At 49.3% G+C, this 23500-nt stretch overlaps 1 protein-coding gene across 1 annotated transcript in view; it reads right to left on the reverse strand.

Annotated features, from left to right (window-relative positions):
- Window positions 1-23500, reverse strand: part of PAQR5 (progestin and adipoQ receptor family member 5) — a 106017-nt gene that overhangs the window by 8748 nt on the left and 73769 nt on the right. The window contains 7 exon segments of the mRNA XM_017851103.1: window positions 6449-6575; window positions 10406-10499; window positions 10502-10546; window positions 10548-10562; window positions 10564-10600; window positions 13857-13871; window positions 14395-14522. Of these exon segments, the coding sequence (XP_017706592.1) occupies window positions 6449-6575; window positions 10406-10499; window positions 10502-10546; window positions 10548-10562; window positions 10564-10600; window positions 13857-13871; window positions 14395-14522 (461 nt within the window).

The following is a 23500-nucleotide window of genomic DNA, read 5'->3' on the forward strand; positions in this document are numbered from 1 at the left end:
CACAAGCCTGTTCTTTCTCCTTCAAATGCCATCTGCTGTTTCCTCTGAACCCAGACGCATTTCCCGTGGCCAGGCTGTTCACATCTCGTATGAGCCAGTAAAGCTACCTGACCATAAACCTGGCTGCTGCCTGTATCCCTCAGCATGGAGTATGCAGGGACTTCCACATCGGGCAGTTAGGGAACCCTCCTCAGGCAGGTGCCAGGTCTGGTCAGGCCTGGATCCTGGGGACCCAGCACAGAATCAGGTCTGAGGATGTGGACATTCTCCAGGCTAGTGTGCTCCACTCAGTCCTCGGCATCCGAGCACAAACGGCCCACCAGAGATTCCCGTTTCAGAGGAAAGGGACACCACTGTGTGCCCCAAGAAGCCCCACAGCCTCCCAAGACAAACTCCAACTTCACTCCAGCCCACTTTCGTGTCTCTTCTTTGCTGACCCTGCCTGTAAGTCATACATGGCACATGGCACGTACCAGGTGAGAAGCTCAATGAGAAGGGACTAGGATGCATCGTCCCCCCAAAAAAGATCCAAACTCTAGGAGAGGTGAGGCAGCAGCACTGTGATTTCATGTGGAGAGCTTGATCGGGACACACTGGGTTCAAATCCTGACTCTGCCCTTCACAACCACGTGACCTCGGCAGGTCGCTAACCTTTGTGTACTTCCTGATCCTCACGGGTGACACAGGGACAATGACTGTGCCTCGTCACAGCCTTGTTGTATGGATCTGATGAAACGATGCTCGTGAGGTGTTTAGAACTGTGCATGGTACAGTCACACAGACTAAATAGCAGCTTTTAAAAAACATGCATCGTGGAGCTCCATTCTCTCCCCCGCCCCACCTTGTATCTATGTTGGTCCAGAAAATAGGAACAGGAGGGAGAAACAGGTTCTGGGCGATTTGCCTGAAGTCAGATGAGTCAATAAGAAGCAGAGCTAGGATATAAACCCTGGGCTTTCTGGTTCCCAAGTGTCACCCCTCTGCCTCAGGCAGTAGGCTGAGTAGCTTCAGACTCCGCCCAGCCTTCACCCTTCCCTGCCCGCTCTGCCCCTGGAGCAGAGGGCACACACTCCTGCCATCCCGAGAGCCAGGTACCTGCCTCACCGGCCTTCTTAGTCCTCCAGCAGACCCTGCCCGGCCGCGGCAGGCCGCCCCCTCCTGCCCTGTGCCCTGCCACCGCCTGCCGTCTCTGGGTTGAGAGGCTCTCTCTTAAAGGGGCCCTGTGGCCACTTACACTCGAAGAAATCTGGCTCTGGCTGGCGAAGGCCATCCCCCAAAGCATGGATTTTCTGTGGCTTGAGACAACATTTCGCTCGGCCTGATAAAGTGTTTCCCCAGGGGCAAACGGACCAGCCTCTCCAGCTGCAAAGCCGAGTCTAGAGGGAAAAGAGGAGAAAAAGCAGAATAGAAGAGAGACGGCAATAGAGAGAAAAAGGCAGAAGGGCCGGTAGCTTGGGAGAAGGGCCGCCCGCTACCAAGTTGCAGTTCCGCATCAGGCCACGCGATGTCGCCACAGCCAGAGCAGAGCCACAGCCACAGCATCCTCAGAGGCGCCCCATGCGCGGCCCCACAGCCCAGCCTGCTCGGACTTAGTAGGGCAGTCCCGCAGCAGAGGGCTAAGGGGCTGCTATGCAGGAAGTCAGGTCTCTGCTCAGAACGAGGTTGGCAAGACACTCTGAGTTGCGGGAGAAGCCTTCGTTAAGAGAAGGTCGATTCAACACAGTCTGTTCTAAACCCTGACTACACAGCTGGAAGGATTGGCAACTGGAATTCCGGAACTAGGGCTTGAAACTAGCTGGCCTTTGGAAAAATCATTCTATTGCAGAGGTACACGCACGAGTGCACGTGTGTGTGTACATGGGGGCGGTGTTTATGGTTGTTTTATTGCGTAGGAGTTGTCTTATTTTGGAGAACTGCAGGAATGTGGACATTTCCCCACGCCCGTACCTGGCCAAGCCTCTGTCTGAGAACCATGTCTGCTGAGCCTTCTACCTCCTGCGCTGACCTCAAACCCCTTCCAGGTCAGCTCCACCCCTCTGAGCTGCCTCAGCAACTGCCAAGCTGTCCTTACAGCAGAGCTCATGAGTGAAAATTAATCTCTCGCCCTCACAGCTCTGACCAGCGGGTTTTTCACTCAGCTCTTTGAAAAAAAAAAAAAAGCAATCAATGGTTGGACGCATTGGATGGAGATGGACAATGATTTGTGATATACAGCACTCTCTGTGTAACTGACATTCCTGAAGAGAGTGGCAGCCCTTTCCTGTGCAGACATGAGCAGGCCAGGGCCTCGGCCACCCCCACCTTGCTCCAAGAACCATGAAGAAGGCATGCATTCTCTCATTTCCCCTCTCAAATGCTACAGAATGAGAAGGCAGTTTTCTGGAACATACTCATTTGAACCAAAGTCCATGATAGTAAGAACCAAAAACCACTCAGGGTACGACAAAGCTATGTTGAGATTAGCCTTAATGGTCTGCCTTATAATGGAACAAATGCCATTTCAACCCTGATTTTCAGGCAAGCATCAGATAACTATCAAGCTAATATTGAGGTTCCTGGTCTCCCCCTGTGCTCCTGGGAGGGGAAGGTGGTTCTCTCCTGCTCTGCCCAACTACAGCTGGATGGAGCAGGAGGGAGAGGCACAGGTGGAGCCTGGGGGAGGAAGACAGCTGGGAGAGGAAGCTTGGAGAAGACACTAAGGCATTGGCATTGCAGGATGCCCAAACCAGAGAGGACCCAGAGGATGTTGTCTCAGATGCCCTCACTGGAGATGCAGACCCTGAGGCCCAGAGGGGACAGGGGGACAGTGACTGCCCTGAGGCCACACAGCAAGTCTAGGGGAGCAGAGTTGAAATTCAGGCCTCCAGATGCCCACACCCTCCTCTCTACCCACTTCTCCTGAAGTTACTCAGGGCCAGCATCACTTCTGCACGAGTCAGCTTTCTCACTCTCCAGACACCAAAGGCAGAGACAGGGAGTGAACAGAGTGGAGGAGAGCTTGTAAGAGCAGCAAAACCACAGACAGGGGAACGTGGAGTGAGGACGAGGTACAAAGGGCACTGGAAGGGCCACAGCTGGAATGCCCACTCTACCTTTGGGTGCAAGAGTGTGGCATGTGCCCCCTTCCTCCTTTTGGCTTCCAGCATAGCCCCCACCTCCCTCTCCCCTCAGCTCCCACTTCTGTGGCTGTTAACATGCCTGGAAACCACTCAGGGCACAGAAGCTGAGTGCATAGGATTTTTTTTTTCCCTAGGAGACTCTCATCCTTCATGAGCAAAGGACCAGTCCTCATAGGACCCACAAGCCCCCAGCCCACCATCCAAGTCCCTCTGCAGCTGCTCTGCTCTATCCACTCTTGCAGACTCTGGCAACTCTGATGCACCTTGCTGCTTCCCGACCCTGGCCCACCCTCTCTGTAGTCTTCATCCCTGTCCTGGCTGGTTGCTCTGTCCTCCTGTTCAGCTAAAGTGTTCAACCTCCTTCAATATCCAGTCCTAATGCCACTTCTCAGAACCCTGTGTATTTCAGCAGGTGTCATTCTGCCTTATCATTATTTGCTTACACTCCCTCCCGCTACACTGTAGAGGAAATGATGGCCTCATGGGCCTCTAGGGGCATCTGCAGTCTGTCTCTCCTACAGCACTGGGTGCTCTCTGAAGGTAAGGGCATCCTTCTGGCACCCCCAGCTCCTAACGTGGTACCTGGAGTATGGCAGGTATTTAAGGAATGTTGGATGGGTGGGTGGGCGTGTAGATGGGTGGATGAATGGAATAGCCACAGATGTACTCCACAAATAAATAATCCATTTCACTGGCAAAGGGAGAAGCCCCCAAACTCAGGCACCCAGGAGATGTCTGGCAAAGCTGCCCTGTCAGATAAGTTCCTCCAAAGACACCAGGTGTGCCACATCCAAAAGACCCCATCTGTTATATCTGAACCATCCGGGAAGACTCCTGGCTAGAAGAAAGCAATCTAGGCTGAGCAGGGTGGCTCACACCTGTAATCCCAGCACTTTGGGAGGCTGAGGAGAGTGCATCACCTGAGGTCAGGAGCTCGAGACCAGCCTGGCCAGCATGGCGAAACCCTGTCTCTACTTAAAAACAAAACAAAACAAAATTAAAACCAGCAAGTGTTCTAAGAATCTGAATTATGAGCTCCTGGGGAAACTATCTTGGATCATCCATTCTGGAGACAATTTCTTTTTTTTTCTTTGCTCCATTGCCCAGGCTGGAGTACAGGGGCATGATCTCAGCTCACTGCAACTTCTGCCTCCTGGGTTCAAGTGATTCTCCCGCCTCAGCCTCTTGAGTAGCTGGAATTACAGGCGCCTGCCACCACACCCAGCTAACCTTTGTATTTTTAGTAGAGACAGGTTTTCACCATGTTGGCCAGACTGGTCTTGAAACCTGACTTCAGGTGATCCACCCACCTGGGGCTCCCAAAATGCTGGGATTACAGGTGTGAGCCACTACGCCCAGCCTCACTCTGGAGACTTTCTTCCACACTCACGAAGCCTTTTCTTCTTCATTCACCCCCTCAACCTATGGTGCTCTCCCCGTCTAATCCTAAATTTCAAACATCAGAGCCACACAGGCCTAGGAGAGCCAACCAGACAGGAGTAGTGACTGGTCCAAGGACCAGGTCCAAGAGTGTCCAGGTTCCTGGACCATGGCCTGTCCACAAGTCTATGCACCCAGGCCTCCGGGGCTTGCTTCATCTCTGCTGGACTTGTTTCTGCAGCGTTATTACTTTTCTATGTGTGCTACGCCTCCCTTCATCCATGGCAGGGACTCCTAGAAAGAGACTTTCACTCCCATGGAAGGCAGCTCCATATTTCCAACCCGCCTCAGCACAGGCTAATGGAAAGCGAGTTGGAACAGGTATTCCCAATGCTGTTTCAGAATCTATCCTTCCATTTAAAAATAAAAAACAAAAACAAAAAAACTGGTTTGTCCTGTTTGTGAAACTTGCCTGCTCTCCCTTGTGAAGCTTGCCAACCCCACACATCCCAAGGGTCACCCAAAGGAAGTTGGAGACAAAATCATTCTGGAGAAGTTACCAGATGGGGCATATTTCACCTCTCTGTTTTTTTCTGGGGAGAGGGGGGCGAGTGGAGGCCAGGAGATTCCACTGGCTCGCTGGAGTTGCCGTTGCGGAGGACAGAGAACTCAGATGTACCTGCCAGCCTACCTTTCCTGACCAGCACCAAAGGCCTCCAGCCCAAAAGTACTGGCCTTGGCACTATTCAGCCAGGGCTGTTACCCCAACACAACCATTTGGGAGATTCCCTGAGTATTTTAGGGAAAAGGAACTTCTGGGCAGTTCTCTTCTACAAAGAGCTGAATAAACAGGTGTAGTTATCCCCATAACAATATAACAACATTCTCTACACTCACACCCCAGTGAGTTTTCTTGAAAGAAAGAAAGAAAGAAAAAAAAAAAACAGTGGGAATTAGAGCCAGTGAGTTGGGCTTGACTCACAGTGATGAGGGATGCATAGGGCGTTTGAATAACACCATCATCCATCACATATGCCCAGAGGCAGGCACACCCAGTCACCATTAGTGACCGCACATTTGTGGGGCACCTCCTCTGTGCCAGGCTTGTGCTAAGTGTCCTGGGTACATTACCTGTAATTCTCCCATTTGCCTTAGGGGTGTTTGTAACAGCCTCATTTTATAGATGAGCAAACTAAAGTTGGAGGTGGATAAGCGACTTGTCCAGCAATTGAAACAGCTGCATCGTTTGTGAAGCCTGGTACCAAATCAAAGAGCAGGGACCTCCTTGTTCAAAAATTATTACAAATTATTAAGAATGCAGCAGACGATCCCAGGAAGGCGAGGCTGCAGTCAGCTGAGATACCACCACTGCATTCCAGCCTGGGCCACAGAGAGAGACCCTGTCTCAAAAAAAAAAAAAAAAACAGGTCAGGCATGGTGGCTCACGCCTGTAATGCCAACACTTTGGAGGGCCAAGGTGGGCAGATCACCTGAGGTCAGGAGTTTCAGACCAGCCTGACCAACATGGGGAAACCCTGTCTCTACTAAAAATACAAAAATTAGCTGGATGTGGTGGCAGGTGCCTGTAATCCCAGCTACATGGCAGGCTGAGGCAGAATCACTTGAACTCAAGAGGCGGAGGTTGCAGCGGGCAGAGATTGTGTCATCGCATTTCAGCCTGGGTGACAGAGTAAGACTGTCTCAAAAAAATAAAAAAAGCAGCAGAGTATTAGCAGCAAGTATGAGGCTCTCTGAGCATGGAGGCCTGGATCTTGCATGCCCAGGAAGCTGGTTTTGCCAGCAATAGGAAGTCCACCTGGAACAGAGTCTTAGGTTCCCAAGCACCTTTTCCACTGAGCCCACCTCTTCCCCAGCTCCCTCAAAGAGTGCAGGGAGCTGCACGCAAGACCCTCCCTCCCCTCCCATCTGAGGTCAGAGAGACCCAGTACCTGGAGTAGCAGGAGAGGCCTGTGCTGAGGACAGTGTTCAGTACAGCCATGGCCACGTAGTAGTCGTGGAAGGTGGTGCACACCAGCATGTCTGGGAACGTGTATGCAGAATAGGCAATGGCTGAGCCTGGGGAAGAAATGCCAGCCATGGGAGAAGAGCCAGGCCTTGGCACCATGTAGGCCCCTTGCAAAGACCGTCCCCAGCATCTGACTTGGCCCTCATCATTCCCACAGTCCTGGCTCTGTGCCCTTGCTGGGGCCATTCCCCCTTCCAGGATGTCCTCTTCTGTCTTCTCTTCCCACCCAAATCCCATCCTGAGAGTTTACTGTGAGCCTAGCTTTGCTTCAAGGGCTTTACATATATGACATCACATAACACTTCAACCATCCTCCTTCATAACTCTGTACTTATCCTTATTGCACAGATGGGAAGCAGAGGGACAGAGAGGTTTAATCACTCGCCCAGGGTCCTGCAGCTAGGGAGTTAGCAAAGATGGGCTTCAAACCCAGGCAGGTTAGTGACAGTCCCCGCTTTTAGCCACATGCTGTGGTCCACGATGACATACCCAGTGAGCCGAGCTCCACTCAGAGTGTGCACATCTCACTTGCCCAGGGACATGGGTGCTCATGGTAGAAAGATCAATGTTGGAGGGAGGGCCTTGCTGAGACAAGGATGCCATATCAGCAGCTGGGGGACAGGCCAGCTGAGAGGCTGGGTGTTGCATTGTGTTTTAGGTTTTGGAGTTTGTGAGAGAAGGGTTGCTTAAGGACCTTCTAGAGACCTGTTTGCTGAAGCATTTATTTGGAAGAGCAGGGGAGATCACTGTCCTTTTCAAAGGGGCCAGGGGTGCTTCAGCCGGGGAGACAGGCCTGGACCTGCACCCTCACCTCCTGAGGTATCCCCCAAGGGAGGCAGCCCAGGGCCTGATGGCCATGCCTAGGACACCTGTCATGCCAAAGACATCAGGAACCGTGGAGTCCTAGCTCAGGGCTGAACAAGGCCTTGGGCCATACAGGTTGATCTCTATCTTTTATCCCATTGACAGGTGGATCTAGCGAAGCTGGCCACACAGGCAAAGAGGGTGAACACCAAAGCCTCCTGGTCCCATGTTCCCAGCTCCAGTAGGCAGCCCGCGAGATTTCAGTGGGAAGCTGCCTCCAGAGGGACAGGCAAGCCCTTCGTCTGGCCCCATACTGGGAGGGGGTTCCCTTCTGGACTGGGATGCATTCGCTCAGCAGATGCCACCTGGGGCAAGCTGTGGGCCATACAAGAGCCAGGGAGCCTCTGTCCCTGCCCAGAACCGCAGCCAGAAGCAAAAGATCAGAGCCTGAGGCAGTGTGGGGCAGGTGCTCAGGACGGGTGGAGCACAAGGCACAGGAGCTGATCTTGGAACAAAGCCTGGCAGGTCATCTGGGATTCTGACAGGAGCCTGAGGGCAGGGAGGCTTTCAGCTTTGGGTGCAGGCTAAGGAAAGGGAACTTCCTCTTTCAGGCACTAAGGGAGTCAATGAAGGATTCTGATGACTGAAACCCAGTGAAAGCGCACAGGATGGCCTGACGGAGGAACCCCTGGGAGCCTGGGAACACCTGTGGTAGAAGGTGTTGTGGAAGCCTCCAGGGGCCGGGGGAGGTGGAGAAGGCTGTGATAACTGCAAGTGAGAGGCCGGGGCCTGAGTCAAGACGAAGGGGCAGTGCCACTTAGAGCAGGTAGGAGAGAAGTCACCTGGCCTTGATAACCAATTGGCTAGAGGGTGGGCGTGGGCAGGGAGTGAGAGCAAGGGGACCCCGAGGATTAGTGAGGCTTCTGACTGGGGAGAAGGAGTAGGGGCGTGACCATCAGTCAGTCAGGCTGGACACACAGAACAGTAGCAGGTGTAGGGGCGGGGCAGGAGCAGGTACAGTTCTGGTCTCATGGCTCTGAGGTGGTGTGGACCTCAGGTAAGAGGTCTACACTGGAGACAGGGCTTCTCCGGAGGTGGGAAGAGCTGCACTAGGCTTGGACGAGATCCCTGGGGAGCCAGATCATGTGAGAGGAGAGGTCAAAGGACTACTTCTGAGCCTCCCTGCCCATGTGTGCCAGAAGCCACAGGGGAGCCAGCCCAGGGGAGGGGGGACATGGAGGGATGGAGGGTAAGAGGGAATCCGGAGGGTGGGAGGGGACCCAGGAGGGAGGGAGGGATGTGACAGGGACCAGAGAAAGAGAGGGGCACTGAGGAGGCCTGAAGTACCCCTGTGTCAATCTCAGCAGTCAGGAGGCTGGGACCCTGGACAGGGGCACGCACATTCCCGCCCTCTTCTGCAAACCCATCAAACCCTGAGGGTAAGCCTGGCTCACACGGAAAGGGGCAAGGTCCGGTGAATGCTGCGGACTGGGCAGCAGAGCACTGAGGAGTGGGCAGTGAAGCAGGAAAATGTGTGTGTATGTGTGTGAGTGTGTGAGTGAGCATGCGTGTGTGTATGTGTGGTGTGTGTGTGTATGTGGTGTGTGTGATGTGCGATGTGTTGTGGGGTGGTGTGTGGATGTAGGTGGAGGAGGTGTGTGTGGATGTGTGTGTAGTGTCCGGCGACGGTGTGCACTATATGTGCATGTGAGTGTGTTATGTGGTGTGAGGTGTGTGAGGTGTATTCGTGTGTACTATGTCAGTATGGGTGTGTGTATGTGGATGTGAAGTGTGGAGGGTCTGAGGAGTATGTGGTGTGCATGTGAGTGTATTGTGTGTAGTATGTCCAGTATGTTTTGGTGTGTATGTGGGATGTGAGGTGTTGTGGAGGGTCTGAGAGTATGTGTGTGTGCAGTGAGTGTTATTGGTGTGTATGTGTTGGTGTGTATGTGGTGTATTGTGTGTGTGTCAGTATGTGTGTGTTGTGCATAAGTGTCTGAGACTGTGTGTGTGCCTGTAGGTGTATTGTGTGTTATGTGGTGTGAGGTGTGTGTATGTGAGTGTATTGTATGTGTGTCCAATGTGTGAGTATGTGTGGCATGTGGTCGTGTATGTGTGTGGAGTGTGTGCATGTAAGTGCTATTGTGTATATGGGTGGTGTGTGTATGTGTGTGATGCATTGTGTGTATGTGTTCAGTACGTGTGATGTGTGAGTGTGAGTGTGTGTATATGAAGAAATGAGGATGGAGGTAGGCTCCTCAGTGGACAACCTTTTGGGCAAGGAAGACAATAATTGGTTCTCACTTAGGAACGGGGACCTGGAGGAAGGAATCGTAGAACTCAAGATCCTTAGGGATACATCGCATGCCCACAAGGGGAGAGAGGAGAAAAGGCTGGAGGAGGGGGGCTCATAGTCAAAGAAAAAGAAAGGAAAAGGGACGGTCAGTACCCATTCTTCACCAGCTCTAGGCTGCTGCTCAAATCCCCGCACACTCTAGCATCTCTCTGATTGCTCTAAGCCTCTGGACATTACGAGGCTCATGAGCCCACCCTCCGCGGCGCTCTTGGCCTGCATGACAGAGACAGCACTGATGGTACTAGAGGCGCCTGTGGAGAGAGCTGAGTGCTGAAACACAGCCATCATTAAAAATTAAAGTCACAGATAAACTTGCAATTGAATTACAATCCTATTAACAAAAGTACTGAGTAGCTCAATGACTACATCTTAACTGTATCTGCATGGTGGAATTTCTGTAATGTGTGTGCTACACATATTTCTTCCACCCTTGTGTTCTGTGATGTCATGTTTGGTAGGTTGAGCTGGCTATGATGGGAAGATTTATCACCATAGAAACTGGAAACACTGCAGATCAGGGCTGTTGTGGCTAAATATTTAGCAGTGTGCTTATGGACAAGTTTCTTATAAAAAAACCCACTGGGAAACTGGACAGGGGCAACTGGCCCCTGGACTCTTCTGCAAACTCATCCAAGCCTGTTCCAGTGACTTATCACAGGAGAAGGGGACAAACAGCCCACTTGCAAGCGGGGAAGAAAGCAAGAACAAGGCCTCACATACCCAGGCTTGAGAAGGTTGACGGCGCCATAGTCCAGAAGTAGCAAATGTGCCGGGCATTCTTGGACATAGAGCTGAAGGTGTGTGCACAGCTTGGACGGCAAGCGGGTACACGCAGCTGGTGCACATGTACACAAGCATTGGGCCAGGAGTAGTTGTCGATTCTCGATGTCTGTCACATACAGTGCGGTCACAAACCTGCCATGCAAACGAACACTGGAACACAGAGGGATCCACTCATCCTCCACCATGAACACAGAGGATCCACTCACCCTCCACCATGAACACAGAGGGCCCACTCACCCTCCACCATGAACACAGAGGATCCACTCACCCTCCACGATGAACACAGAGGGCCCACTCATCCTCCACGATGAACACAGAGGGCCCACTCACCCTCCACCATGAACACAGAGGATCCACTCACCCTCCACCAGGAACACAGAGAGCCCACTCACCATCCACGATAAACACAGAGGACCCACTCACCATCCACCATGAACAAAGAGGGTCCACTCACCCTCCATCATGAACAAAGAGGATCTCCTCACCCTCCACCATGAACACAGAGTATCCACTCACCCACCGTGGTGAACACAGAGAGCCCACTTACCCTCCACCATGAACACAGAGGATCCACTCACCCTCCACCATGAACACAGAGAATCCACTCAACCTCCACCGTGAACACAGAGGCCCACTCACCCTCCACCATGAACACAGAAAATCCACTCACCCTCCACCATGAACACAGAGGATCCACTCACCTTCCATCATGAACACAGAGGATCACTCACCCTCCACCATGAACACGGAGGCCCACTCACCCTCCATCATGAACACAGAGGCCCACTCACCCTCCATCAGGAATACAGAGGGCCCACTCACCCTCCATGATGGAAGCTCCTCTTAGATCCTCACCTATCTACTGTCTCCATTCCCTCGCGATGACCAATTCCTTTGTGTTCTCACTTTGGGGAAATACGGTGTGTTAGGGAGGTAGGGGCTCCTTTTTTAATTGGGAGGCAGTATGTTGGGAATGGGCAGGTGAAGTAAGAAGAGAAGCTTTATGTATATCTAGTCCAATCCCCTAGCGATTCTCCAGCCTCAGCTTGCGTGCTTCCAGGGATGGGGGGCTCGTTACGTCCCAAGGCAGCTCTGAGGGCTGGAAAGTTCTCCTTCACTGGCTCAAATCTATCCTCCTTGTATCTATCTCCATTTGATTGGCCTAGTTCCCTCCACCAGGATCATAGAAAACAAGCTTAACATATGTGTATGTGTGTGTGTGTGCGCACGCGCGTGCGCGCGCATGTGTTTTTTTGTTTTTTTTGTTTTGTTTTGTTTTTTTGAGATGGAGTCTTGCTCTGTCTCTAGGCTGGAGTGCAGTGGCACGATATTGGCTCACTGCAACCTCTGTCTCCTGGGTTCACGTGATTCTCCTGCCTCAGCCTCTCGAGTAGCTGGGACTACAGGGGCCCGCCACCAGGTCTGGCTAATTTTTGTATTTTTAGTAGAGACGGGGTTTCACCATGTTGGCCAGGATGGTCTCGATCTCCTGATCTCATGATCTGCCCACCTCGGCCTCCCAAAGTGCTGGGATTACAGGCGTGAGCCACTGTGCCCGGCCGCCTATCAAATATTTTAAGGCAGTCTTTCTAACCCCCTCACACCTCCTTGAACTTCACATTAAATAACCCCAGTTCCTTCAGTCATTCCTTCCTTGCAGGATCTAAATTTGGCGTTACCACCATCCTTGTGGTTTGTCCTTGCTCCATGTAGTTTATCTATGTCCCTCTTGTAGGAAGGCTCCTCAAATAGAAGCAATGCCCCAGGTGGAACCTTGCAAGCCCAGAGGACAAGAGGACTATTTTCTCCCTCCTCCTCCACACTGTTCCTCCACTAAGAGTACAATCACTTTTCTGAATAGCTAGTCCCACAGCTGACTCTCAGCAAAGCCTAGATCTCTATGCAGAGACACTTCACAATTCTTCACCAGATCTGCCTGACCTGCAATCCACACATGAGGTCCCGCCTGCAGAACACCTCACTTCCACAAACCATGCCTAGAGAACTGGCTCCCTTTCCCACTAACTCCTCCAAGGAAGGAGATTCTACAAAGTTTTTCATATACAGGAGCTGAAGGAGCATTGCTAAATCCTTCCAGCTACACTTGTGGTCTTTTCATTTTTGTGCCAGCAGAAGTAAAGCTTAAGCTATTTGCTGTTTCTCTCAACGTATCCTTCAGTCATTTCAATGTTTTGGTGGTCCCATTTCCTTAGGGCATCTTGATCCAGACCTTCCCAAATCCTTCCTGCTACTCTCTGTTGCTCAGTCAGGATCATCTCTGAGAGCCTGGCACAGTGTAGAGGTGCATAGGCAGTGCTGGGGGTGAGGGGGGTGCGGCTCACCCAGCTTGGCTCAGCTGTAAAATAGCAAAAAAAATCACCCTACAGGAATCCATGCATGCAGCACAAGACCCACAAGCAGGGATGGACAGGCCGGTAGCCTTTTAGCAGCTCAAATCTCAAAACAGCCTAAATCAACCATGATTCATCCAGAAAATGGAACACCAGGCAGATGTTCCAAAGTCCAGGAGACATGCAGATTGCAGATGCTGACAGAGTGAGATCTCCAAGGGAGGGAAGTAAGGGGAGGGCAGCGGGGAAAGAGGCAGATGCTGGGGACACTCACAGCACAGATGCTCCTAAGTCCCCAGAAAAGCTGCAGAAGGACACACAGGAAGCAGGTCCCCCTGACCACTCCAGGGAGGAGAACTGGGGCCAGTGGCAGAGCCTGACTCTATTCCCTTCTGAAGGGTTATAATTTATAAGCATGTATACTTTTAAAAATGACAAATGGCCCCTGAAGCAGGGCTGTGCTGCCACCCCTGCCCAGTCCGCAGGCCCAGGGTTGCCACGCCCCTTTACAGATCACCCTAGTCCACACCAGACTGAGCTCTCTCCTCTCTCCACTGACCTGGCTGCTGGAACCAAACAGCCTGCCCCTGCATTTTGGCCCCGGGTCTGTCTTCTGATTTTTAGTCGGGCTGGCTGCTCCCGTGCCGGGAGCCTGGGCCCATCTGCATGCATGGCACACTCCTAATCTCTTCTCACCATGACTAGAGGGAGTCCAGTGACCAGCCTGTGACACAGCGCCCCTGCCTGACATAAGGACGCCACCCCTTCTCTCGGCTGTGTCTACATCGACCAATGGTGGTCTGAGTGGGACAGTGGCTTGAATGGCCTCTGAGTTCTTCCAGCTCAGATCCACTGTGATTTGGTGCTTTGACCCTGTCTCCATCCTCCATTCATTAAGCAAAGGTGTGCAGTGTGTGACATTGGCCTTCATCCCCCACCTTTCTCAGCAAGGCCCCTCTTAAGCGCTTCCCTGGCAACTCCCATTTCTGCGCACAGGCTTCCCAGAGCTTTGCTCTTAGCTGGCTCCACCTACAGGCTGCCAGATGAAGTGCCTCCCAGTTGCCATGGTTCCCAGAATGATGACGGAACACCCAGAGCTCTGTGCCAGGTGCCTCTGCTAATGTTTTCTCCCGAAACTCTCACAGCAACCCTTGGGGAGGTGCGGACCATCACTCCTACTTTGCAGGTAGGAAAATGTGAGGCTCAGAGAGGTTGATTTCCTCAAACTAGTGACATTTTAACCAAGGCTCCTGAAAAACCTGGGAAGTGTCCAAGACTGAAGAAGATGAAGGTAAATGCTATCATATCAGGCACGAGAGCAGGGAGCTGGGAAGGACTGAGGCACTTTTGGGATTTCCCCTCAAATCCTACCCCAGTCCATGCCTTAAAGGTCATTCCAGTGGCACACCCAATGTCTCTTCCCTCTGTCACACACCCCCTTCACCCACGTGTACCCATGGGGGATCCCCAAACCCCAGCACAGAATCTCAGCCATCTCAACACTAGCTGTGTTAAGACACCCTGGTCTCCAGGGCTCCTGAAGGAGACAGGCCGGTCAAGGGGGCCAGAAGGTACCAAAAGGGCAGCAAGTGAGTCCAAATGTTGAGAGTCTCATTGGTCATTTGGAAAAGGCTGAGGATGCAGGCAGTGGCAGAACTCTGTGGATGGCGGTAGCCGAAGAGGATGCCTTGCTCATGGAACACCTGCAGAGGCAAAAGGAAAAGGACACTGAGGTGAGACAGGAGGGCAGCACGAAGGTCTCTGGAGAGACATCTTCCAGGCCTTGCACTGTGTGCCTGGAATGCTTGACCCCAAGTCCTTGACCGGTTAAGCTGCTCCCCTCACTCTCTCCTTCCCTCACAGTAGCTTCTAAAATCCCACATCCTCCAAGAAGCCTCCAGCCAGCTGGAGGAGGGAATTCAAGGGCCAGGCTCCCTTTGGGAATCCAGCCTGTCTTTGCATTCCCTGGCGTACTTACTCTTGGCATGAATCTTGCCTAAGAATCCGTTTTCGTACCCCTCTGCCTGGGGCCTACAGCCCAGTTTTTGGATGCCGTTTTGGTGAGCTGACATAGATGCTGTCTGTCTGAGCCAGCAAGCCCTGCATGTCAGGGGCTGGTGGGAAGAACTCTGCAGAAGGTGTCCCCGTGCCAGGATATATTCACCAAGGTGCTTCATAAAGGGCTTTTGATGATGAGGACCATGATGCTGATGCCTGGGCTGCAGGAAGAGGAGGTGGCTGCCCACAGCAGGGCTACTCAAGCCACTGCCACTCCCATGCAGCCCATTTGGCAAGTCCCCCCCAAAAAACACCCCCACTGAGAAACCTCAACTGATCAGGTGAAATACGGGGTATCGACCTGCCTGGAGTATTGTATTACATCCACTAAAAGTGGTGAGAAGATAATGAGGCCAGAGGGACAACAGCCAAGGAAGCAATAAGAAGTGAAGAAACGTGGAATTCAAACTGTATTCCTGCCATGGTTAGAAGAGCTTGGGAAATTGAAGTTTACACCGTGGGGCAGAGGCTGGGAGGAACATACAAAAGTGGTGTTTAATTTGTTGAGGTAGTAGGATGAAAGGAGACCTGTTTTCCCCTTCTCTGTTGATTTAGACCAAGGGTTCTCAATTTTGACACTACTGACACTTTGGGCCAGATCATTGTTTGTTGTGGGGGCCAACCTGTGCGTCCTTTCACAGCATCCATGGCCTCTATCTGCTGAATGCCACTAGCTCACACTGTCGGCACCCTACCCCCCAAGTTGTGACAAACAGAAATGTCTCCAGATATTGCCAGATGTCCCCTGGGGGCTAAAGTCGCCCCCAGGTAAGGACCACTGATTTAGATAAGTGTTGCCATACCCTTTGAAACGTAAATTATAAATGAGTAGGGTAATTGAAGCAAATAATAACAATGATAATGTTAGTAATCATAACCTAAATCAGGTCACAATAAGTTGCAAAGCCTCTCCTTTGAATTTCTAGGGCTGTGAGGGGAAGGCTAGAGGAACTTCAATCTAGCTACCCATTTCTCATTCGGGGTGCCAACTTCTTAGTGTAAGAGAGGTTCTCTGTTAAAAAAATGTACAATACATAATACCAGAGTTTGTGCTATCTATTTTTTTTTTTTTTTTTTTTTTTTTGAGACAGGGTCTTGATCTGAAGCCTAGGCTGGAGTGCAGTGGTGCAATCATGGCTTACTGCAGCCTCAAACTCCTGGGGTTCAAATGATCCTCCCACCTTAGCCACCTGAGTAGCTGGAACTACAGGAGTGCCACCATGGTCAGCTAATTTTTTTATTTTTTTATTTTTTTTGAGACGGAGTCACACTTTGTTGCCCAGGCTGGAGTGCAGTGGTGTGATCTCGGCTCACTGAAACCTCTGCTTCCCAGGTTCAGCCAATTCTCCTGCCTCAGCTCCTCGAGTAGCTGGGACTACAAGCGCATGCCACAACGCCCGGCTAATTTTTTATATTACTAGTAGAGACAGGGTTTCATCATGTTGCCCAGACTGGTCTCGAACTCCTGACCTTAAGTGATCCACCCACCTCGACCTCCCAAAGTGCCGGGATTACTGGTGTGAGCTACCACACCCAGCCTAATTTTTTATTTTTTGCAAAGACAAGGTCTCACTATGATGCCCAGACTCATCTTGAATTCCTAGGCTGAAGTGATTCTCCCATCTTGGCCTCCTCAAGTGCTGGGATTAGAGGTATGAGCCATTGTGCCCAGCCTTGTGCTATTTCTTGGGGTTCCAAGTCAAGTAGTCACATGGAACAGTGCAGAAGGTGAGGGGCTGCCAGAGTAATGAGTCAAATCTGGGCCCCCAAGGCATCATGTGGCCTTGATAAAAGTGAAGCTGAGGCCCTGGGTCACAGCTCTCAGGGCCTCTGTGTAAAATGAGAGGGCTTGGCTAGCTGAATGGTCGGAACATTCCCTCCAGCAGTAGCTCCAAGTTTTAGAGAACTCTTAGTTCAGTTCTGGGTTAAACTGGTCAACTAGAGGGAGGGGATATAATGAAGTTGGCTCATGGTCCAATGAAGAAATACTATGAATTCGGTTTGGGTCTTAGGTAATTAAAGTGATTTGTTCCAGTTTTTGATTCACCATTCAATTCTACTGACGCCCCGGTTTATGGTGGACAGATTTCTATAATGGGCAGCAGGAATCTTGAGTTGCAGATTTCTACCCCACCAAGGCTGATGACAAGGAGGCAAATAGGCCAATGGCTTTCAGCCTTTGATCCCTGTGGAGGAGGACGGCATGTGCTTGGCGGGACTCAGAAAGCCTTCTAGCAGAAATAACAGCTCCCAGGAGCTCCACACTGGGTCTATCCTTCTACCTTTCAAGCTTCTTTCTCTCTTCTTTTTAAGTCGTTGTTTTATAATTATTTATTAAAGCACTGGCCACTGGTTACAATGCAGACTCCATTAATCATTATTTATTCCTTCATATGAATTAGACTAGCAGATCCAATAAACCAAGAGACTTTGTGACAAGGGGCCAGTGAGAGCAGAAACATTTCAGAGCACTGGGAATGTGGGGACGGTGGCCTGCAGGGAGGAGGCCGGGCAGGGCTGCAGGAGAGCACAGACCCTGTGACAGCCACAGCAGCAGTGGCTGAACAGAAGCTGGAGGAAAAGGTCACTCACAGTCTGTGACTACTTCCCTTCTCTCTGTGGATCCCGGCATTCCAGCAGGCAAAACTGGGGGGACTGATGTCGTCAAAAGCCACGGGGGAACAGAAGGGAAATCCATACACTGGACAACTTGACCTCATTTAGGAATCTGGCCCCAGACCTGGGGAGGATATTTTGCCACCAAAGCCAGGGCTGGCCCCAGATTAAAAAAAACCTGCCTCAATCTGACCTGCTATGCTGACCCCAGAAAAGGATGGGAAGCCCAATACTGGCCATGCAATAGGGGCAGGATTTAAAGCAGCCTTTCCAAAAAATTAAATGGATGGACAAAGTATAGTAAAAGGAGTCCCTCTGTCCCAGGACAGTGATGTTCCAGCTTAGACTAAGAAGACTGATCTGTCCCTGCCCTCCCCAACTTGAACCTCTGTCTATCAAGCCCCATTACTAGTTCTTAGTTGCACTCCTGCCCTGAGCTCCTGTGAGCACAGGAAAGGAGAAACATTCTCTCCGTCTTCCCACTCTAGCCTTAGCAAAGTGCTTTGCCTAGAGCAGGCCTTCATAGAACGCAGGGTACATACATTGAAAGTACAAACTAAATATTTGAAAACAATTTTGTATTCCAAACCCAGTTTGACCCCAAAGGAAAACTGCAATCATTTCCTCAACACTTCGTAGCTTGGCCTCATTTCTAAGCGCCCCCAAGTAAGCAAGTGCCTGCTTATTTGCACAGCAGAATTGATTTGTAGGACTCCACCTTGCACCCCTAGTTGCAGGCTGAGCAATTTAGAGTGAAATGAAATCAAATCATATGCAGCCTATTATTTAGAAGTGAGAACCTCCAGGAACTAGGAGCGGAAGGGCACATCAGCAAGTTTTCCCTTTCAGTTCCTGCCTCAGGCTCAGCATCGAGGAAAGTCTTCTTGCATGGCCAAGACTTGCATGCACCTGCTAGCCGATGCCTACAATTCCACCGTGAGAGTTAAAAGCTTTTGGTTTTTCTAGCTATTAAACTGCAAACCACCTGGAGAAAATAATTGGGCATTTTTGGCCAGCTGTAAATAAGGGCAGATTTTGATAGCAGGGAAAGAGAAGAGGCAGAGTGGGATCAGGGGGCCTCAGGCGCTATTCATATGAATTCTGTCATTCCTGCTCACTGAATCCTCACAACCAGCTTGGAAGAGCCTTTTATTGTCCCCATTTCACAGAAAAGGAAACTGAGGCCTGGAGAGGTTAGGGCACTTACTCAAGTTCTCAAAAGTAACAGAAGCAAAGCTGAAACCTAAATGCAGACAGCAGACTCCATTCCCTGCCCTCTTGTGCACTGTCCTTCATTGCTTCCCCTGGGGAGGGCTCTGTCAAGAGATAAAACCCTTATCCCCTGGCCTGTACTGTGATTTTGGACTGTGACATACTTCTCTGAGCCTTAGATTCTTCTTCTTTAAAGTGCCATTATGAACTTAATCTTGGAGGGAACTGTGTCCCTCCCAAAATTCATCTGTTAAGTTAAAGTCCTAACCCCCAGGACCTCAGATGCAACTGCATTCAGAGATAAGGTCTTTCAAGAAGCCATTAGAGTGGGTCCTAATCCAGTCTGCCTGGTGTCCCTAACAAGAAGAGGACATTTGAATTCACAGAGAGACACCAGGGATGAGCGCCCACGGAGTGATGACCTTGTGCAGAGGCAGCAAGAGAGTGGCCATCTGTGAGCCAAGGAGAGAAGCTTCGCCCCTGTCCAAACCTTGATCTTGAATACCTTACAGTCTCCGGAACTGTGAGAAAATCACTTTCTGTTGTTTAGACCACTCAGTCTGTGGTATTTTGTTGTGGCAGCCCTAGCAAACTAATACAAGCGGTGAGGTTGTGCAAGCCAGTGCCTCTCAAACTTTCTTCTAGTGTGTGCAGAGCACCTGGGCACCTTACTGCAGTGTGGTGGCTGGGGTGAGAGTCTGCAGTTCTAACTAGCTCCCAGGGCCTGCTGATGCTGCACCTGCCTCTGGCTTTAAAGCCAGACTCCCACCCTAGCATCATGCTGTCACCTTCCTGCCCAGAATCCAGTTCTCTACAGAAGAGGAAGTTCGCTCTACGTAAGAGGGACATGGTGACAGGGAAAGCCAGGACAGGAAATAGTTAGAGGCCAGTGGGGAGTCTGATGAGGTGTTTGCTGGCAGAGGGCAGGGGAAGAATGAGAGGGAAAAGGGGGAGGCCATGCATTGCTGCAGCAATTATTATTATTATTATTATTATTATTATTATTATTATTATTATTGAGACAGAGTCTCACTCTGTTTCCCAGGGTGGAGTGCAGTGGCACGATCTCGGCTCCCTGCAAGCTCTGCCTCCTGGTTCAAGTGATTCTCGTGCTTCAGCCTCCCGAGTAGCTGGGATTACAGGCGCCTGCCACCATGCTCAGCTAAATTTTTGTATTTTTAGTAGAGACAGGGTTTCAACATGTTGGTCAGTCTGATCTCGAACCCCTGACCTCATGTGATCCACCCGCCTTGGCCTCCCAAAGTGTTGGGATTACAGGCGTGAGCCACCGTGTCCGGCCTTGCTGCAGCAGTTATAACCTATCATTTGCNATTATTATTATTATTATTATTATTATTATTGAGACAGAGTCTCACTCTGTTTCCCAGGGTGGAGTGCAGTGGCACGATCTCGGCTCCCTGCAAGCTCTGCCTCCTGGTTCAAGTGATTCTCGTGCTTCAGCCTCCCGAGTAGCTGGGATTACAGGCGCCTGCCACCATGCTCAGCTAAATTTTGTATTTTAGTAGAGACAGGGTTTCAACATGTTGGTCAGTCTGATCTCGAACCCCTGACCTCATGTGATCCACCCGCCTTGGCCTCCCAAAGTGTTGGGATTACAGGCGTGAGCCACCGTGTCCGGCCTTGCTGCAGCAGTTATAACCTATCATTTGCTGGGTACCTGCGGTGCACCAGGCTCTAGGTTGGACAGTATGCCACGTCACTTGCAGGACCATGCTTAGTTCCTGCAGAACAGAAATACTTAGGCTCTCAATTAAAAGAGCATAAAACAACAATTGCACACCACACACATGCAATTACTAGAACTTTAAAGAGGCTGAATTAATAGCCAACCATTGTTGGTATGAAACAATTACAGGAAAATGCCAATTTACAACACTGCTGTGATGTTTTTTAAAAAAACAACATGTCCAATATTCAGTCAAGCATAAGAATGCTTTCTGTACATGCAGTACAATATTTACAGAAGACAATGGTAAGTCTCTTCTGGCTGAACATGTAAGATGGATAAAAAGTAATGAAATAAATGATCAATATCAGAGATGGAGGAACCAAAGGATATTAATAATTTAATGGACAATAAAGTTAAAAAATTATACACAAAATGTTTTTAAAAAGTAAATAGCACTGGGCATGGTGGCTCACACCTGTAATCTCAGCACTTTGGGAGACTGAGGTGGGCAGATCACTTGAGGTCAGGAGTTCGAGACCAGCCTGGCCAACATGGTGAAATCCCATCTCTACTGAAACTACAAAAATTAGTTGGACATGGTAGCACATGCCTGTAGTCCCAGTTACTCTGGGGGCTGAAGCAGTAGAATCGCTCGAACCTGGGAGGCAGAGGTTGCAGTGAGCTGAGATCATGCCATTGCACTCCAGTCTAGTCAACAAAGTGAGACTCTGTCTCAAAAAAAGAAAAGTAAGTAGGACTCAGGTAGTGTGTACTAGGGAAGAAAAGTCCTATTGAATGACTAGCATTATAGACAGTATTGATCTACAGCAGAAGAAAGTAAGAAAGTTGAAATAACAGAGCAATTCCATCGGTTTTACATTTGTTGTAAAAATGCAGTCTTTGATTTAAGAAGTAGAAAAACTATTTTCAGTTTTAGGCATTGATTTCCAAAGCTGCCATGGGCAAGCTTGTGATAATAGTATAACATGGTTGCTAAGTCTGCAGTAGGCAGAATAATGGCTCACCAAAGATGTTCATATCGTAATTGCCAGAACCAGTGAATATGTTAGGTTACACAGCAAAGGGGCAGTAACGTCCCAGGTGAAATTGAAGGTCAGAATACACTGACCTTAAATTAAGGAGATTCTCTGGTTCTGAGGTGGGCCCAGTATAATCAAAAGGTCCTTAAAAATGGAAGATGAAGGCAGAAGAAGAGACTTAGAGGAAAAAGTGACTACAGAATAAGGTCGGAGAGATGCAACATTGCTGATGTGAAGATGGAGGAAGGGGCCAGGAGCCAAGGAGAGCAGGCAGCCTCTAGGAGCTAGAAAGGTAAGGAAACAGATTCTCCCCAACAACATCCACCAAAATCTAGATTTTACCCAGTAAGCCCCATGTCAGACTTGTAACCTACATGTAAGATCATATATTCATTTGTTTATTTTTTGAGCCACCAAGTTTGTGGTAATTTGTTACAGCAGCAACAGAAAACTAATGCAAGGTCAGAATTTGACCACAAATCCAGAAGTATTCTTAGTGCTGAGTATGGTGGCACGTGGTTTGAATTGCTTACTAGGAGAATTGATTGTACTCTCAATTAAAAGAACATAAAACATCGCTTATACACAACACACATGCAATTACTAGAACTTTAAATAGGCTGAATTAATAACCAGCCATTGTTGGTATGAAATAATTACAGCAAAATGCCAACTTACAACAGTGGTGTGATGGTTTTCAAAAAATAATGTGTCCAATATTCAGTCAAGCAAAAGAATGCTTTTTGTTTTGTTTTTGAGACAGTCTCACTCTGTCGCCCAGGCTGGAGTGCAGTGGCATGATCTTGGCTCACTGCAACCTCTGTCTCCTGAATGCAAGTGATTCTCCTGCCTCAGCCTCCCGAGTAGCTGGGATTACAGGCATGTGCTACCATGCCCAGCGAATTTTGTATTTTTAGTAGAGACAGGGTTTCACCGTGTTGGCCAGGCTGGTCTCGAACTCCCGACCTCAAGTGATCCACCTGCACTGGTTTCCCAAAGAGCTGGGATTACAGGCGTGAGCCACTGTGCCTGGCCAAGAATGCTTTTTGTACATACAGCACACTATTGACAGAAGACGATGGTAAATTTCTTCTGGCCAAACATGTAAGGCGGCTTTAAAAGTATTCTTAGTGCTGGGTATGGTAGCGCATGGTTTGAATTGCTTACTAAAATTGATTGGGCTCTCAATTAGATTTTCTACGGAATAGTTCAAAGATTATACATGACATTCTCTGAATCTTCTCCCAAATGGGACATCTTGCTGAAATACATACCAAATTTGACCTTAACTACTCTCATTCACATAATGGGAATAACAAATCTGTGCTGTTAAACACTTAGATTTAATTTAGGTAAGATATAGGATGATGGGAAGAAATCAGTGTAACAGAATATTCGATTTTTAGTGGGAAATAACATTAATTTTGAATTTGAGCTCTCAACTGATATTTGTTATGAGATATGTTAGCAAAAGCCTACAAAAAAATCTACACCTGGCTATTTCATTTTAAAGGGATTAAAATACATATTTATTATTTTAAATATGTATAGGACTTTTCTAAACCAAAGGAGTCACACATAAAATACATAATAAATGTGACATTCTAATAAGATAAAATCCAAAAAAGGAAACAAAAATGTCTCCAGACTATGAAAGAGAAGATTCACATACAGATCATCCTGAAATTAATTTCTGTAGGGATTATTTCTCTGGACAGTGTACACTAAGGTACAATTTTGACTGAGTAAAGGCCTACTGTTTTCAGTTTTCTTTATACTAGCCCTTTATATTTTTCTTAATAAAATAGATGAATACTAATCTAGACATTACTTTGAGAGAGTAAAGATAGCAAGATGAGATGGTAATCTATATGGAATTAAAATATTTAATAATTTGTCTGCTTAATATAATTATCATATGCTGCAGCCTCATTACAATGTTTGAACTTTATATGAAAAATTTATAATTTTCTTGCTCAAACTGGCTTCAATTTAAAAAAAAAACTTATAATTCATTTCTGATTCAAAATGTGGCCTTAAGAATTTTTTTTTTTTTTTTTTAGTA

This window comes from Rhinopithecus bieti, unplaced genomic scaffold (genome assembly GCF_001698545.2).
Source record: "Rhinopithecus bieti isolate Rb0 unplaced genomic scaffold, ASM169854v2 scaffold_31548, whole genome shotgun sequence".
In the NCBI taxonomy this organism is placed as follows: domain Eukaryota; kingdom Metazoa; phylum Chordata; class Mammalia; order Primates; family Cercopithecidae; genus Rhinopithecus; species Rhinopithecus bieti.